This window comes from Orcinus orca, chromosome 1 (genome assembly GCF_937001465.1).
Source record: "Orcinus orca chromosome 1, mOrcOrc1.1, whole genome shotgun sequence".
Classification (NCBI taxonomy): domain Eukaryota; kingdom Metazoa; phylum Chordata; class Mammalia; order Artiodactyla; family Delphinidae; genus Orcinus; species Orcinus orca.
In genome coordinates this window covers 128992176-129010837 of record NC_064559.1, presented here as the reverse complement: position 1 = coordinate 129010837, position 18662 = coordinate 128992176, and the positions used below count along the sequence as shown (strand labels likewise).

General features: G+C 38.0%; 1 protein-coding gene across 17 annotated transcripts in view; it reads left to right on the top strand.

Moving 5' to 3' along the window:
* TLCD4 (TLC domain containing 4) overlaps positions 1-18662 on the top strand; it is a 106308-nt gene that overhangs the window by 69881 nt on the left and 17765 nt on the right. For all 17 annotated transcript variants that reach the window (XM_049714898.1, XM_033433313.2, XM_049714887.1 and 14 more), the window contains 2 exons: positions 302-396; positions 15233-15306. In XM_049714898.1, coding sequence (XP_049570855.1) covers positions 302-396; positions 15233-15306 — 169 coding nt within the window. The remainder of the gene's footprint in view (positions 1-301; positions 397-15232; positions 15307-18662) is intronic.

Below are 18662 nucleotides of genomic sequence, written 5' to 3'. Positions count from 1 at the left end.
CTTGTAACAAGTTAATTTGTTTATACTTTCAACAAATACGTTACATTACATAGCTATACGCCTGGCACTGTGCTGGATGCCCACACTTGGTCCTTTTCCTAGAGAAGTCCCAGTAGTGTAGGGGAGACAGTTATCTGGAAGCACATACTTCGTGGTAAAAGGGGTAGTTGAGCTCCTGATGTACGAGACGAGTGCTGTGGGCTCAGAGTGGACTGTGATGTGATGTCAGGAGAAAGTTAAATACACTTGAAAAACAATGAAGCTTTCTTCCTGTGTAATATCTTATTTTTCCTTGTTACAGATTTGTTGATTCTCATTTGGTATTGGAAAGTGATTGGTGACAAGTATTTTATAATTCACCATTGTACAGCGCTGTATGCATACTACTTTGTACTGGTGAGTGCCAGGATTTACAGTGGTCTGACAAGCAGACAAGATTGGGAGTAACGACTCAAGGGTGAAGATAAATCTAAACATACAATTCTTAATTTATAAAGATCAACCCCAAATGCATTCAGGAATCACTCTTGTGATGTTATCCTGTGTATTAACAAAAATAATAGCTTTACTTACGCATTTGTATTAGTGCGTCTATTTGGATTCACACACTTTGAGAAAGTCAGATGACCCCAATTTCCTGAATGTTCACTCAAAACCTTTAGGATTATGTGGCTACTGATATTTGTCTGTCTTTCTAGATGCATGTATGTTTTATCAGCCGGAGCTAGATGTAGATTCCTGTATAATCAGCTGAAGTATCTCTTTTCTGTTTAATTTCATATACCGTTCCACGTACAAGCATAGTTACACTTGAGTATGCTAGAGCCGGGTGGGGGGGGGGGGGAGGGGGGAGTCTTGTTCAGAGGCTTCATCAGAACTTCCAGACTGAGCTAATAGAGGATCCAGCAAATCTGGGGCACTAGTGCATATTAACTTTTATTTCTAACATTATTTTAATACATTATACATTTGTAAATTAGCAATTTTATATCCCTTGCATCTTTGTTAGGTTTCTTCTCTATCAATTATTTTTCAACCTATATAGACCACCAAACCCAAGATAGATACTGGGAAATAATAGACGTATGTAAACTCGAATAGTATAAATTTTATGTAATACATGTGGTATACCATTCCATGTTTTTCCTGTTTTAAAACATAAATGTAACCACTGGCTTTTTTTTTCTTATTTGGTATTACTAAAATCTGTATATTACTGGACATTTGTGACGATTTTGAGGGCTTTTAAAAAACTCATACAAATGTGTATTAATAATATTCTTCTATTTTTCTTTATATTGCCCCACACAAGGATAGCTGGTGAATAAGACATCAGATTACATTATTTCTGCAAGAATAAGATACATCAAAGCATCTCTTTATATCACCCATTTAAAGTTATAAGTCTAAATAATTAATGTAAATGTTTTAAAAACTATGTTGGTTTTAATGTTATAAATAAGTAGGTATTTATAGGATCCCAGTAGGGATCCATAATCACTTTATTCTTCTGAAGCAATAGGCTGTTTTTACTGGCATTTCCTACTGTTTATTTCCTTGTCTTCCTTTTTAGATTTTAATACATTATAGGTAGTTATAACATATAGACTTCTACCTTTTACAGGTCTTAGATAGTTGCAATACGTGCACTTTGTTTCCTGAACACTTTTGCTAAAGAGACGTGGAAACTGACTAACAAAATATTGGTTGACTCAGGGAAGAATGTGTGTGGGTACTCGTGTGAGTTTAATATCCTGCTGCAGGTTAGAAGTATGGTCTCTAAACATGAGTCACAAATAATCATTGTGCTATGAAAAGAATATAAGCTGGTGAAAGATAACAGGTCATTTACATGCATTTGTAAATGTGACTAGTAAGAACTGCTGTTCTCTCTCGGCCACTGAAGTCACAGGCCTGGCAAATGGCTGCTGTGCATGGAATGGCAAGTTGAATATTTCATTATGTGGGAGGAATACTGTTTTCTCTTTGGACTTTTATGCCTTTATAAAATGTTAGTGAAGTGAATGCTGGATTTTTAAAAAAGAAATTAACTGCTGCCTTATTTAGTAAAGTTGATAAGAAAATCAACTGCAATTTTTTCAAGAGATGGTTGCTTTTTTGATATGTCTTCCTTTGTTCTATTGTATGAAATAAATGAATGGTATGAAAGAAAATTATCTAATTAAAGTGAATCTATTCATAGGGAAACAAAATAGAAACAAAATTGATGAAATAAATATTTATAGATCTGTAGAGATCCTATGTCATTTATAGATCTTACATTTACTATTTGAATATAAGAAAATTTTTTCCCATGCAATGAATTCCCAGGTTACTTTGTGCATTTTAAGTAAGGCTAACAAAATACCAACAGCAAGTACTACTACTATTATTATTTTGTATAAACTTTATGAAATTCTTATCCCTTATGCAATGAGAACTGACATTTGGAAAGCACTTCGACTTGATACTTCTGCAACTATTTAAGCTGTTTGTAGTAAGCTTTTTTTCTTAAAAGATTTTCTAACTGGAACTAATTAAAACTTAAAGTGAAGAATAGAGGCTAATTACCTGTAGGTTTTAAATGTACGCCCTACTGAATAGTTGAATGTAAATAACAACTTTACCTTATCTGACGTAACAAAAGTAAGTCTTTTTTTTTTTTTAATTTTTTTGCGGTATGCGGGCCTCTCACTGTTGTGGCCTCTCCCGTTGCGGAGCACAGGCTCCGGACGCGCAGGCTCAGCGGCCATGGCTCACGGGCCCAGCCGCTCCGCGGCATGTGGGATCCTCCCGGACCGGGGCACGAACCCGTGTCCCCTGCATTGGCAGGCGGACTCTCAACCACTGCGCCACCAGGGAAGCCCTTTTTTTTTTTTTTTTAAGTAAGAGTCTTTTGAACTTAGGGTATTGTAGGTTGTAAATAAGTTATATAATGTCTTGATCCTCTCTCTAATATATTTACTGGAGTTTTAAAATTATCTCATGGAATAATTTAGAGCTTAAGAAATCTTCTCTTCTGCCTACATAGAAAGGTAAAAATCCTACAGCTTTTTTCTTGATATTCAGCTTTCATCCCTTGGGCAGGATACTCATTATCAGGGAAAATATGACAGGTTAATCTCTTATCATAAAGGAAGTGACACATTTAGGCTTTAATGTTCTATGTTTAGGGATAAACCATCCTCTTTTGTTCTCCCTTTCTGACATCTTGGATAACGTTAGTTTTCTCCTGTATTCCTTGTGAATCACCTCCTCTCCCCAATCAAACCACATCTTTAGATACTGAGTTATAGTATATTTGGAAAACTTTTAAACTTGACAAGAAAATCACTGAGTCTCTGCCTACTTTGCCAACTCTTCTGCATCTTTCCATTACCCTAGGATCTAATCATTAAACCATTCTGCTGCAATTTAAGAAGAAAATTTGGTTTCAAATGCCTCTTGTTACATTTATTTAAGGGTATTAGTATTAGTTGTGATACTTTGAAGGTGAAGATTTTTGATTTTTGTTTAATATTTTACCCCAGTTATCTGTGTTTTAAAAACCTTTTGCAAACAATTGTGTATGAAGTGGTACTGAAAAATGAGATTCGTTATGTAAGATAAGGTAAAGTTGTAATTTATGTCAGGAGACAAGAAGTAGAAAAATACTGGTCTTACGTTTAGTCTAAACAAAAATTTCCACAGTGCTGTGAAACAAATGCCATGACTCACTAACATTTTATCATTAACAGTGTTAAAAAAGAAAAACTACTGTTTTAAGGTGAGTTAAATAGTGTTGCATGTTTTCAGTTACACTTAAATAATGTATTTCCTTTTTTTCTCCCATTAAGATAGCCTTAAAGAAAAATTTTAGGTAACTATAGTGGCTGTTACAGCAACATTTTAAGATAACAAAATTTCAAAAATTAACTTTTCTGTAGATTAGGTAGGTATTAAAAATAGGTACTTAATATAGCTCACTAAAGCAAGATTCACTAGTAAGGTCTTTGTGATTTCTATTTCCCACTAAATTTACATATAATAAGACATCTTAAGTATTTAAATCAAACAAAAATATTTTTAGAAGTTGTATAATATATTAGATAACTTTTTTTCCTACTGAAATAAAAGATTGATAGCTTTCTTATACAGTAATGAATGATAGACTAGCAGAAGTAAGTCTTAGAAATTGTTTTATTAGTATTTCTATAGCTCGCTTATACAAATCTATATAAAAGCGCTATGATACAGTTAGTTTATTACTTTTACTACTAACTGAGGGATTAGCCATGGTAAAAATATTAAGTGCTCAGTTTTTTATTCATAAAATATGTGTTCTATGTGTGTGTATATGTAAAGATACATACATATTCCATATAGGTATGTGTGGTTTTGGTTTTGGAATTTGTTTCAGTATTTCATTTTCAATATAGAATACCTGATGTGAGCATTTCTTTCCCATATTTCACGAACATAACAAACCTCCTCTAAGGCCTTCCTCAGTTTCGGTAAGGAGGGATTCTTCTCTTTCTTCCTGGTTCTGTGTTTACTGCTTCATGCTCTTTTGTGGGCACAGAGCATCTCCTCAGATATGCATAGTGGGATTACCTTAGCAGAGCTGTGTCCCTTTCTTTCTCTAAGCTGGCCTGATTTTTTGAAACCTATTTCCCTTTAATAACCAGGAAAGAAAACAGTTCATGTATTGGACTTGATGTGTGATGATAAAATAGGTGTCAACGAAGAGGATTGCCATGTCCACCCTAGTCGATATTTTGTTCTTAATTAGGTTTTTTAAAAAGAAATCTTATATGATTCTTCTTACATGAGGTAACTAAAGTAGTCAAATTCCTAGAGACAGAAAATAAGATAGGGGCTGGATGAAGGGGGTGTTGGGAAGTTACTGTTTATGGGTAAGAGTTTCAGTTGGGAATATAAAGAAGTTCTGGAGGTGGATAGGTGACAGCAGCACAACATGAATGTACTTAATGCCACTGAACTGTACACTTAAAAGTGGTTAAAAGGGTAAATTTTGTGTTATGTATGTTTTACCACAATAAAATAAAGTTTAAAATATGCAAGCTTATCAATTAACTGAAGCAAGGTTAGGAAGAGGAGCTAATAATATGTTGGATGATGGATTACATTTTTTAAAGTTTCAGGCGGGAATAATAAGCTGAAACAAATAGATGGAACCGGATAGTGATGAATGTCAAGTTTTGCACTTGGACTTGACAATGTATAAAAAGAGAGGAATGACTGGGAAGTGGCAGATGACCACAATTGTAGTTGTACCAATAGCACGTCACATCTGCTAAAAAAGAAAGCTGTTTTTAAATGTTTACTCTATTAGGGGAGGTACAGTATCCAGTTCAAACAAATTACAGTTTCCTAGTTAGACCATATTCACAGCATCTGGAGTCTCTAAAATTGCATATGTTCTGGGGCGAGCTGCCAGATAACTGTAGAGGGGAGATTAGATTAGGTGGCTATTGCCCTGGGATAAACAACTGAAGGACCCAGAGAGGTCAGCTTAGAAAAGATAAGTTGTAGGACAACTACACGGCTTTGAAATGTCCTTGGAAATGTGAAAGGACTGTTAAGTGGAAGAGGAAGTAGACTTACTCTGATTTAATTCAGACATTGGAATTAGGACCAATGGGGATGGTAAAGAGAGGTAGGGGAGACTGCTGTTTTACAAAAGAGACATTCCCAGTGAATAGATTATAACAGCCTTTTAAAGTGGTTCTTTTTACCATAAGATATCTTCAATCAGATAGATATAATAAGTAGAAGCTTTAGGTCAGAGCTTATACTAAATCGTCTTTAAAGTTCTATAAGTCTGAGATTCTGTGATTCGACTGTTTTGATGAAATGATTGGATTTAGTTCTAATACTGGAGAGCTAGGCAATGGGCAAGTAAGAATAAGCTACGTTTTGTCACCAAGTTCTTAAGTAACCCAGGGAGGAAGGGGTGAAAGCAGCTGGTCTGTAGATCCATTTACTTCCTTGGGAGAAAGGGAGGGGAAGAAAAGAAGGCAAGTGACCCAGGTCTAATCTCCTTGTCGACAGGACCTTTGGGTAAATAGGGTATGTACCGACATTTGTTAGGAGAAAGAGGTCTTAACTCTGGAATGCTCTTAGCCTGTTCCTGGCTAAGGATTCCCTATAGTAAAGAGAACCCAGGCTCTGTGAGGCCTGGCTCTTTGGAGAATGTCATGTAGTCTGTACAGTTGTTTGGAGGTATAAAATGGAGATGTTTTATAAGATAAACTCTCACTGCATGTGAGGAACTTGGTGAACCTCACCTAGTAGAGCCTTCACATCTTCTGGGCCAGTGCTGCTTGTTCAACACAGGAAGGACCTGGCTTGCCAACTGCCCTTCACGTCCCAAGCCTCTCTCTACTTCCTCTGAATTATCTGATAGCCTCTATCCTTGTAGTAGTTAGTAAAGCTTAATTCTAGGTAAGATCACTGTTTCACATGAGCCAGATGGGGCAATCCAATCCGGTCCTGTGTGTTAGCTCAAACCTTCAACTCTGTCTTATAAGTAAATAATCAAAAACCTTGAATGATTAAAGTTAGGCAAAGAGTAATTAAATATAGGGTGGATTTTGTTCCCAAATCTCATTTCTAGATTCATGGTGCTCTGAAAGGGTTTCCCATGGAAATGTCCTAAGATTATGGGTCAGTCTAAATAGCCTAGAAAAAGTACCTCATAATTGCTACAGTAGAACATAGTCACATTTTTATATAAACCCCAGTGCCCATAACTTACCTCACACCAATTACATAGCCCTAGTGGTGGGAAAGTGTGCCCATCCCACTCCAAGCCATTGATAGTGGCACGGTATTTAGTATCATGCTAGCAGTAGTAGGTGCATAATAATTTTATTTATCTTTCTCCCTCACCTTCTAAATTCCTGACCCTAGACACTCTTGGCTGTTAGAAAATTAAATGTCCTGTGATAAGAAAATCCAGATTTTCATAATCACTGGCTGAAAGGAAAATTTTCTTTTAAGCTCTGGAAGGGATCAGACAAATCTTATTTTGTTTTCCCTCATAGAGTCATGCAGAGGCCATGGCCAGTATGAATTTTACTATAGGCAAAGCTCCTTAAAGATAGATGGCAGAAGTGGAAACACCACATTGACCAGAGTCAGTTGTGAGTTTTGCCATAATTTACAAACAGTAAAGTATCAAAATGTATAATTTATTAGAGCTGAATTAAACCTGTCCTCTTACTAGTGTCTATCTCACTTGTATTTTAGTAGGTTTTGTTGATGGGGTAAGGATAAGGTAACAAGGAATTATACATAACCTGAATCTTATCTAATGGCCACCTGTGCCTGTGGAAGCCTGTGCCACACGTGATGCTGACTCTCATGGGTGAACTGGATTAAACAGGTCGAGAGTCATTGGTGTGCAGGATCAGAGACTATGGAAGCCAGGCTACTGACGCATAGTTCACTGGCTCGCAGTGGTTTTGAACTGAGGAGGTGGTGGTGGGGAGAGGTAAGGAATTAAGAATATGATAGCTACCTAATTCAGTCCCGCAGGTTCCGAGATTTAACTATGGGAAACTATCTTTAAAAATTCAAGTAACACATCACCCAGTGACAACTCTGTAATGCTATAGCAATTTAGAAAATGGAAAGATGAATGTGTTAATTTCCATTATTTTTTTTGTCTGAATATGCATGTTTATAAAAAAATTCTGAGTTTGTAGACATAACGGGCTTAGTAAGTATAACGTTTTCTAGGTCTGAGTCTCCAGAGATAACTACTGACAATACTTATGTATATTCTTGCAGTTTATATAAATTGTTCGGGAATTTTCATATATATATATATATATATATATATATATATATTTGTGTTTCTTTAAAATTTTCCAAGAGAGCTTTTGAGGTAGATGAGACTTAGTCAGTCTTCCAAAACAAAAGATAAAAGCATGTTTAGATCAGCAGATAAAAGTAGGGAAGGCTTTCTAGGTTGGAAAACATGAGGAGAAGAGGTCAGATCTTCATGGGTGGTAGGAAGGACTTGGGTTGTCAGCCTACGGGATTCATGTGGGCTCAGCGGTGGTTGTACGTTTGGATGAGTCAGATGGGGCTGCCTGATGGAGTGAACATTCTAACTCATCAGCCTTGCATTTTACTTTTCACAGAATTGTTGTAGGACCTTTGGCCAAAAGATAACTTGATGCAGTTGGCATATTAGAAAAATAAATCTGGTGGTGATAACATAGGAAAAAGAAAGCTGCATGGGAGAAGATCTCTTTGAGGAGGTTATTGGAATAATGTAGATGATAGATTATGAAGAACGTAACTTTGGTGGTTTTATTAGTGAGGAAGAAACTAAACTAAAAGCCATTTTGTAGTCAATAGGTCATGGGGACTAATTTTGGATTTCAGAGAAGGAAGGGAAAGAAGAAGGCAAGGTGACCCAGGACACTAGAGAAATGTGCGACCCTGAAGGAAATGGGAGAAAGAGTTTGGGCAGGAATATGCTTGTAGATGTTGTGAGGTTTGTGGTGATACATGGTTATTCCAGGGGAGAAGGGCCCATGTGCCATTAGAAATAAGGTGTGTCTTGTTGGGGGAGGGCAGTCAGGGTCAGGGACCAGAAAGAAGGTTGGTCCTGTAAAAGAAGCAGAGGAGAATTTCAGAAGGGTAGAAAGAAAACCACAAAAGAATACATTTGGAAAACAGTGGTTAAGGCCCCTTACAGCAACACTGTAAGTTAAAAAGCTATGATAAGTAATGTACAAGCAGAGGGTATTTGAAAAAATTAATTAGGTCATTCATTGTTATTTGAAGATTAGAATATATTGACAAGCAAAAAAGAAAAAACAATGTCCCAATCCCACAACCCAGAGATAACTATTTATATTTACTTAATTACCATTTACATTTAGGAGTGTATCCTACTTGTATATATGCATAAGTAAAAAACTAGCATTCTGGGTATGAATATATATTACAAAAATGGGATCAAAACCAAAAATTTTTAATTTGTTTTACATATTGAAGTATTGCATACAACAAAATAACTCTGGTAATCTTGTGTCAGAAAGCAAGGAACCTATCAAAGACTAAAAGGGTCTTGTCGAAAAGACACAGGAACCAATGTGATGGCTCTCACTTTGGCTAAAAATGTGACATTTTGATCATCAGTTAGAATACTGACTTTGGCCAGTGAAACCCATTGACTCGTGAGATCTTAATTATATTGGAAAAAAGAAAAAGAAAAGAAGAAGGAAGAAGGCTTGGTGGTCCTTGCACGAGGTCTCATGTGGGTGCTGTTAGGTAGCTGTTGGGACTGGATCATCTAAAGGGTCAACTGGGTTGAAAGGGGCTCATTTAAGTAGCTGGTAGTTGATGCTGGCTTCCTGCTCGGACATCAGCAGGCTCGTTGCCTAGAGCTCCTGTATGTGGCCCCTCCATGTGGCTTGAGCTTCTCATAGCCTGGCTATGGTGTTCAGAGAGAGAGCATCTCAAGAGTGAGTGTTCCAATGGACCCAGGAGGAAGTTGCATGGCTTCTTATGACCTAGCTTCAGAAGACCCAGAACTTCACTTCCACTGCATTCTGCTGGTCAAGTGAGTCACTGAGGCAGCCCAGCTTCAAGGGGAGGAAAGTAAGACTCCACCTCTTGATATGAGGAAGGGAAGGAATTGATGGTGGTCACTTAGGTGACTGTCAGCCACCTCTTGATTTGTCAATGTTAGACATGTTAATTATCTTCTTGCCATGATGGGTAAGAATTTAACACTCACACCTCTGTTTTCCTTGCCTTTTTTCCCATGTAGTTAAAGTAATTTGATGTTCTCTCTCCGTTCCTTTGGAAACTTTAAACACTTTTATTTCTGGTTTGTGGCACCTCTGGATCCTTTAAGGTGAAGATGTCTGTGCTTCTGTCCTTCCATCCACTTCTGTCACTCCCACTGTGCTTCCCAGTTTCTGTCATTTGTACTTGTATTCTTGTATCACCAAGATTTTAAAATATTTGCCTTTTATTCTATAATCATATTGTTTTCCTTTATATACAGTTGATCCTACACAGAGAAAATCAAGTGTTTATTATGACTGTATTAAAATAGTTCACTGCACAACCAGGATTACATTTCCTGTCTAATTTTTGCTTCGAGTTTCTAATCGCCTTCCTTTTTTTCTTGTAACATACGCCTTTGTCTTATATTTGAGTTGTTCCATATCTTGGAGGATAGCATCCCATCTCTGCAGTCGTCTTTCCCCCAGATACCTGCCCCTGGAGCTCTCCATTCTCCTGCTCTCTAGGTCTGCTACTTGATGTCCCAGGCTTCCTGCCATTACTCCCCTGGTTTGGGGTCACTGTTTCCTGCATCCCATATGTCTTGGTTTACTGACTCGTGCTGCAGCATATCCTCAAATAATTGTCTAAGAAAGAGGGTAAAGGAGGTTTACTCTCTAAGTCTTCAGCAAGTTCTGAAAATGTTTTTATTTTCAGGCCATTTGGTTCTATCATTATCTCTGTTGATGGCATATGGATATATAATCATATTTAATCAATTCCCTATTGTTGTGTGTTTGTTCTCAGTTTCACTATTGTGTATAACTTGAGGAAACATTCTTATGTTTTCATATTTGTGCCTATACATAATTATTTTCAAAGACTAATTTTGTGGGATTTCTGGGCAAGTGGTATGTATATTTTTAAGGGTAGTGACATGTTCTACTAAAATTCTCTTTAGGAAGGTTACCCTGTCCCCTCAAAAAGATGTATGTGCGTATGTGATTTAACTGGTTAACGTGTAGAGATTATTATGTGTAAATGGTTCTTTTCATCAAGAGATTCGTTGGTTTTTGTTGTTGGATCTGTTTGTTTTTGTTTTGTGAATACTGGCAGTTCATAGGGCTCAGAAACTTTGAAGAGGGTGGGCCAGAATTTTCTGAGCAAATTGGAAACGGTATCTGGAAAGAAGATAGACATGTACTTGGACAGTCATTAAATATTTGAAGGGTTGTCATATGAAAAAGAGATTTTGGATAGCCAGGATCAGGAGTAGGACTGGCAGGTGGACGTCAAAGAGGGTACAGTAGGGCTTCCCTGGTGGCACAGTGGTTGAGAGTCTGCCTGCCGATGCAGGGGACGCGGGTTCGTGCCCTGGTCCGGGAGGATCCCACGTGCCGCGGAGCGGCTGGGCCCGTGAGCCGTGGCCGCTGAGCCTGCACATCCGGAGCCTGTGCTCCACAACGAGAGAGGCCACAACAGTGAGAGGCCCGCGTACCGCAAAAAAAATAAAAAATAAAAAGAGGGTACAGTGTAGTTCTGGAACTTTTGGAAAGCTGCTTTAGGAGATGCTACTCTACTCACCATGGAGTTGTCCACGCTGGGGGGCAACCTGGAAGAGCTTTTGTAGAAGGGATTTAAAACATCTGTGGCTAATTGAAATAGGCAATCTTCAGAGGCCATTTTTAACTCTACCATGCTGTGATGGTCATGAGCATAAACTTGTGGTGAAGAATTAAGTTTGGGTTGGGTGCAGTATAGTTGTGCAAAGTGAGGTAAAAGGTTGATATAACCTATTGGGTAAATAAAACAGGTGAGTCTTCTCTTAGAAGTATTTATTTTCCTTTTCAACCTGGATTTTTTCTGCAGCAATTAGAAAGTAACATTAACTACTTTTGGAGCAGTGATTATTAATATGATTCATCTTTTATAGTAAAGTAGCAGTAGTGAACCTACATTTAGTCCTTACTAATGGTGATGGTGATCTGTCTTTCTTATCATCCATTCATCATCATCATTTCAGGTGTGGCCCTTAGTCCTGTGTAGTCATCCAAGGCTCAGGGATCAGTGACTAGAGGTGGAGGCTTCTGTCTAGGAAAGAAGGAATAGGTCCTTTTAGGACTTGTTCAAACTTATTTAATCTTCTTTATAGCTATAGTAAGAAAAATTACCTGGTTCAATTTCACTCTTAACTTAATTTTTTTTAGAGTGCCTTTTCTGTTTTAGTATTTTTCCTGTTTGCCATTAGTGTGCATTTTGTCTTTTTAAATTAAAAAAAAATCTATTTATTTATTTACTTTTGGCTGCATTGGGTCTTCGTTGCTGCGCACGGGCTTCACATTGTGGTGGCTTCTTTTGTTGCCGAGCACAGGCTCTAGGCACGCGGGCTTCAGTAGTTGTGGCTCACGGGCTCTAGAGCACAGGCTCAGTAGTTGTGGTGCACGGGCTTAGTTGCTCCACGGCATGTGGGATCTTCCCGGACCAGGGCTCAAACTCGTGTCTCCTGCATTGGCAGGCGGATTCTTAACCACTGTGCCACCAGGGAAGCCCCTGCATTTTGTCTTATTCTCACATCAATTCTGTCATAAAGACGGTATTCTGCCTGTTTTACAAATGGAGAAACTGAGGTTTTGGTCAGCTTTGCCCAAGGTCACTTAGGAGAGCTAGGGTTCAAATCCTGGCCTGCACACCCCAGGCCCATGATCATTCATTAACTATCCCTGACTCCCCAAACTTAATTGCTTAATTATAATGAATTGTCCAAATAGAATATCTGCAGTGAAACAGATATTTATGGACTGGTTCTCCAAAACTGATGATCATTGAAGAGGCCACGAGGAGCTAGAAAAGGATGAGCTCTTGGAACCTGCATTGCTTGATGTTATGTGCAGATTGTGACAAAAACTCATACAGTGAAATAATGGCTCATTTTTTGGAAATAAAACTGCTTCACAACTCAAAACTGGGGGCTTCCCCTGTGGCGCAGTGGTTGAGAATCCACCTGCCAATGCAGGAGACACGGGTTCGAGCCCTGGTCCAGGAAGATCCCACATGCTGTGGAGCAACTAAGCCCATGTGCCACAACTACTGAGCCTGTGCTCTAGAGCCTGCGAGCCACAACTGCTGAGCCCGTGTGCCACAACTACTGAAGCCTGTGTGCCTAAAGCCCATGCTCTGCAACAAGAGAAGCCACTGCAACAAGATATGCCCACGTGCCACAACGAAGCGTAGCCCCCACTCGCCGCAACTAGAGAAAGCCCGCGTGCAGCAATGAAGATCCGATGCAGCCAAAAAAATTAAATAAATAAAATAAATAAATTAACAAAACAAAACAAAACACAAAAATGTTACCAGAAAAGGGTAGCTACTTAAATAGTACTTTTTTTTTAAACTAAAATTGTAACTTATTGGAATCCATCTAGGATACTCTAGAGTGTCTTAAAATGATAGATATTTTAGAAATAGATGGCATATACGATGAATTTATACATACAACTGACCTTACAAACAGCTGATCTACCAGAACAAGCCTGTAGATACAAAGTAGATAGATACTCTTAGAGAGCTGGAAACTTAATTCTTATAATTCTAAAAGCCTGCTATTGCTAGTAAGTAAAATTTTATGTATTTTATGCTTAAACACCTTTGTTGAGAAAATACTTAGCTTGAGATCATCATACTGGACTGATAACAGTAATGTGGGCCTCTAAGAGCAGAGTTACAAGTCAAAGTGAATTTTACATTTAACTGTAGTTGTTTTACTTCTGCAAAAAAATAAGGCTATCCTAAAGGCCGCAGGCATTTCAGAAAAGTATTATTGGAAAAGGAAATAAGGAGTAAAAATATCCTACTGTGTCATGGATAGAAAGATATCATTATTATTTTTTTATTAAATACAGGTAATAACTGTTTAGTCCTATTGTATTTACATTCTCCTTTTTAAAAGTCTTACATTTATGCTTCTTAAAGACATAATAATAAAAAAATAATGTAACCTACTACGTTTAAATATCTAACAAAGTAAAAGGCCAGAAAGAAACATTATAAAAATATTATATTTTTCCACAATTTTATTTGTTTAGTCCCACTATTAATTACTAATTGCCACCATTAACTGGTCCTGTTGTTTAAATAAATGCATTTATTGTAACAGAAAAGTAAATAGTACAGAATAATATGTAAATTCAAATTTACACGTATTTCTGTGTTAAAGTGATAACGCACGCGCGCAGTTATTTCCCGTGTATTGTCATGTGGCTTTGGACTGCTGTGGCTGCGTCTGGTTGCCTCTAAAATGTTGAGCATCCTCCTCTCCCGCCACCTCTGTGCATCGTGCTCATCTTGGCCACTGTCTTTGTCTCTCTGCTGTCCTCCTCTTCTTCCTCATCACCCATTTCAGTTTCACTAAGGACAGTGAGTTTGAGATTATAAAAAGTTTTAGATTCATTTTGGAAAGCTAACTCTTGCAGTCCAGCTCTCAGTTTTTAATCCCTAAAATAATTTACATAGAGAAGAACTGAGAATCTTCAAATAAAAGGTCCATTCATTATTACTTTTTCATTATTGCTTTATATTTTTCCCATTTGGAAGACAGTGTGGTATAAACAGTAGGAAAAGTATTTCTGAAGTTCTGGTATATCTGATGTTTTGAGGGCAGGTTCTTTTGGTGTGTAATCACAATTGATTTAATTGGAAGTGCTAGAATGACGCCATTTACCTAGTAACACTTAAAATTACGTAAAATTTTTGGAATGTATATACTTTCGGTTTTCTTTCTAATGCTTATTTACTATACTTTTCCGATTATTAAATTAGTGGAAAGTACTAGGCATTATGTTTCTAAATTCAGAAAGTTCCCCAAAGTGTGTGTTTTAGCTATAGTATCTTCTGATTGACAAATATATTTTTCAGGTCAAATATGACAGATATGGTTTAACATGTGTTGTTATGTTTGACAAATGTGTATCTGCTCACAGGCTTATATATTGTTACTTAGGAAGTGAAATACAGTCTTGAGATTTTTTTTTTTTTTTTTCGGTCTTGAGATTTTTAAGGTGCTCCTAATGGATATTAAACTACTTCCTATTTGATATTTAATTGCTATAAAATTTCTCAACTTCCTAAATTCACACTACTTTAATCATTATTTCTACGGTAATTTGAGAATGCTGTTACTAATGGCCAAGTGCAGAATTCATTAGTTTAGCGTGAGACAACTGCTTGAAATCTGTTTTTCTAAGTGAATATGGTATACATAAGTGAACATAAGTATACAATATGTTGTCTTTAAAAAATGCTGTAGAATTCTAATGACATTTCTAAGTTTTCACGGAGAAGAAAATCCATTTAGCAGACTTGGTTTGTGTTTATATTGATCATTATTTTATGCTGAGAAGCTATTGAATGTTTCTTCGATGTTTGGAAATTTTGATAAGAATGTTTTCCCTGACATTATGTTTTATGTTTTATCACCCAGAGGGATGGAGTGCTGGGATACATTGGGAATTTTCGCCTGCTTGCAGAACTTTCCAGCCCTTTTGTGAATCAGCGGTAGGTAACTGATATCATTAATTATTTTAAACTTGGGCTGTTTGGTTTGGGGAAATTTTCCCCCAAGATCCTAAATATAAAAATGAGAGTATGGGCTTCCCTGGTGGCACAGTGGTTGAGAGTCCGCCTGCCGATGCAGGAGACACGGGTTCGTGCCCCGGTCCAGGAAGATCCCACGTGCCGCGGGGCGGCTGGGCTCATGAGCCATGGCCGCTGAGCCTGCGCGTCTGGAGCCTGTGCTCCGCAACGGGAGAGGCCACAACAGTGAGAGGCCCGCGTACCGCAAAAAAAAGAGTATGTGATATGAATTGTCACCATTGTACAAATAAGGAAACTGAGCCTTGGAAAGGTTAGGGAATCTTATCCAAGATTCCCAAGCTAGAAGGTGGCGGTCCTGGCTCTTGAACCCAGCTCTCTTTGTGGTATGATGATACTTTGTTTTACTGGATTTATCTTGGGTCCAGTTAATATTCCTGACACCAACTTCCTCCTGTTCCCAAATTCTGACACCAACATTATCTTAGTCCCTCTTTTAAAATAATCTTTTCATTTTAGATTTACAGGAAAGTTACAAAGATAGCACAGAAACTCCCATATACCCTTCACCTAGTTTCCCCTATTAATATCTTACATTATCATGGAACATTTGTCAAAACTAAGAAACCAGCATCGATACTTTACTATTAAGTGAACTTCAGACTTTGTTGGATTTCAGGAGTTTTTCCATTAGTATCTTCTTTTTGTTCTTCGGTTCAGTCTAGGCTGCCATATTGCATTTAGTTGTCACGCCTCCCCAGTCTCCCCTCGTCTGTAACAGATTCTTAGTCTTTCCTTGTTTTTCACGACCCTGACAGTGTTAAGGGATACTGTCCAGGTATTCTGTAGAATGTCCTCCAGTCTGGATTTGCCTGTTTTTCTCATAACTGGACGGAGGTTATAGGTTTTCGGAAGGAATCCTATAGAGGTGAAGTGCCCTTCTCATCACATATCAGGGGCTACATGATATCCATGTGACATCACTGGGGATGTGAACTTTCATCATGTGGTTAGGTGGTGTTGGCCCGGTTTCTCCACTGTGAAATTTTTCCTTTTCTTTACTCTCTTTGAAAGCAAGGCATGAAGTATAGCCCACTCTCAAAGCGGGTGGGGAGAGAGAAATTAAGCTCCACCTCCTGGAGGGAGGTAGTTGCTCATTTTTGACAATGGATTTATTATTATCCTTTATTACCCTTGTCTTGTCATTTGACAGGGTCTGCTGACATTTTTTCTGTGAAATGTTTAGCTGCTCCTTTCCTTCCACATCCATGGTCCCAGTTTAGGGCCTTCGGGATCTCCATGGTTGATCACTGCGATAGCTTTCCAACTGACTTCCTAATTCGAATTCCACATTCACCCACTCTTCAGTCCTTTCCTCACAGTGCTACCAAAGTCATCTTCCTTGTGTTCCACTTTCAGTACCTTACTTTCTTACTAAACACTGCATCCTCTTTAGATTCTTCTCTGAACTTTCGAAGCTCTCTGTGATGTACACCATGTCTCCAGCCTTATTTCTTACCACTCATTAGAGTTAGTTTTGCACCCTTACTGTCTCACGCACCTGTGGATTTTTCTCACTTTTCTTCCTTTATTCCCATCCTCTATTTTCCCTCCATCTTTGAAAAATTTACCTATCTTTCAAGTCTTAGGTCAAAATCCCAAACCCAGGGTAGGCTCCCACAATTACATGTAGCCTTTTGTAACTTGAGATTATAAAAAGTTTTAGATTCTCTGGTTAGAGATAACCCAGAGAATTGGGAGTCAAATCAGACTCGTGAGTTAGGGAGCTTACCCTGTATCAATCCTTACTAATAATCTCAAGAATACAAGTAATCAAGAATACAAGTAATACAAGTAATCATGAGATACTGGCAAAGCAAGGAGATGTTCAGGACCATCAGCATGGCTCCCTAGGTGTTTTTTGCACTGGGCATTCTCTGGAATGAGGTTACCTATGAGGTCTCTAAGTGATATGTATAGTTCATATTGCTGACATGGAAGGAGCTCTCTTGGTTATGAAGCCATCTCCATTTAATACTCAGATAGTTACATAGCATATATAACTTTCCTGGGGCAGGGGTCAGACCCCATAAATCCATACATTCTAGGTTCATTTATCATAAGCAATACTAGACTAGGTATATCCTGAAAGCATTCCATGGATGAAGACTCTTCTACTACAAATACCATTAGTACGCTTACCAAGCAATTACCCTCATCACCCTTTTTTCTTGCCAAAGGTGGAAGGGATGGTCCTTCACCTCCAAACAGGAGAGATTAGATTACAGATCTGCTGCTTTCCCAGGTACTTATGTACTGTTTTATATTGTTTGCCAGTGTTTCATATGTTATAATTTTATTTCTTCAAGAAGATACTAAGTTCCTTAGGCTTGGCCGTTTAAAATTTTTAAAAAAAGAGTTCTTTTGCAATTTTTAAAGACTCCGATGATGTGAAAGTATAGAGAGCAGAGAGCATGTTCTCTGAAGGCAGAAGACCTGGATTTAAATTCAAGCTCCCCCACTTACCATTGTGTGTGAGTGGAAGATTATTTAATCTTCCTGAGCCTCAGTTTTCTTACCTGTAAAACAGGGATAATGATACCTATAGGCCTAGAGTTTATTGTGAAGATTCTATGTGGTTATATGTTTTGTTATATGTTTACGTATGTGTGTAAAGCACCTGTCATAGTGCTTGTCATTCAGTACATATGCAGTAAGTGTTAAATGTAGTGTATATTCAATATGCTAAAATTTACTCAGCACTAGAAGTGCATAGTTTATGTTTGCTTTATCCACTTTGTAGTAGCTTTTTTGTTCTTTAACCCATCAAAATTAGGTTTCCTCGTCTGTCATTTTGCTGGAACAATTTCATTAGAGGTACCATTGACTTCCAGATGCAAAATCCAGTGAACTCTCTTCGGTGCCTATCTTATTGTATCTCTCTGAGGACTGCCACCTCCTTCTTGTAATGCCATAACTCCCCTTGCTTTCGTGACCCTGCACTCACCTGGTTCTTGTAGTTCTCTGACCATCGTCTCCCAGTCTTCTTTGTTGGAGACAGTTCCTTAGATGCCGCTGTTCCCCAGGGCTCTCTTCTGGGCCCACCGATATTCTCTGTGCTTCTCCCTGAGTGGGTTGTGCTTTCAGGGTTTCAGCTATTACCCATTTGCTCAATGTGGTGTAATGGACTATGCATGAATTTTAGAATCATATAAGCTCAGGCTGCAATTTAACCTTGCCGCTTACTCGCTCTGACCTTGGCTAAGTTATGTAACATTCCTGTACTACAGTTGCTTTCTCTATAAAAAGGGCATATTTAA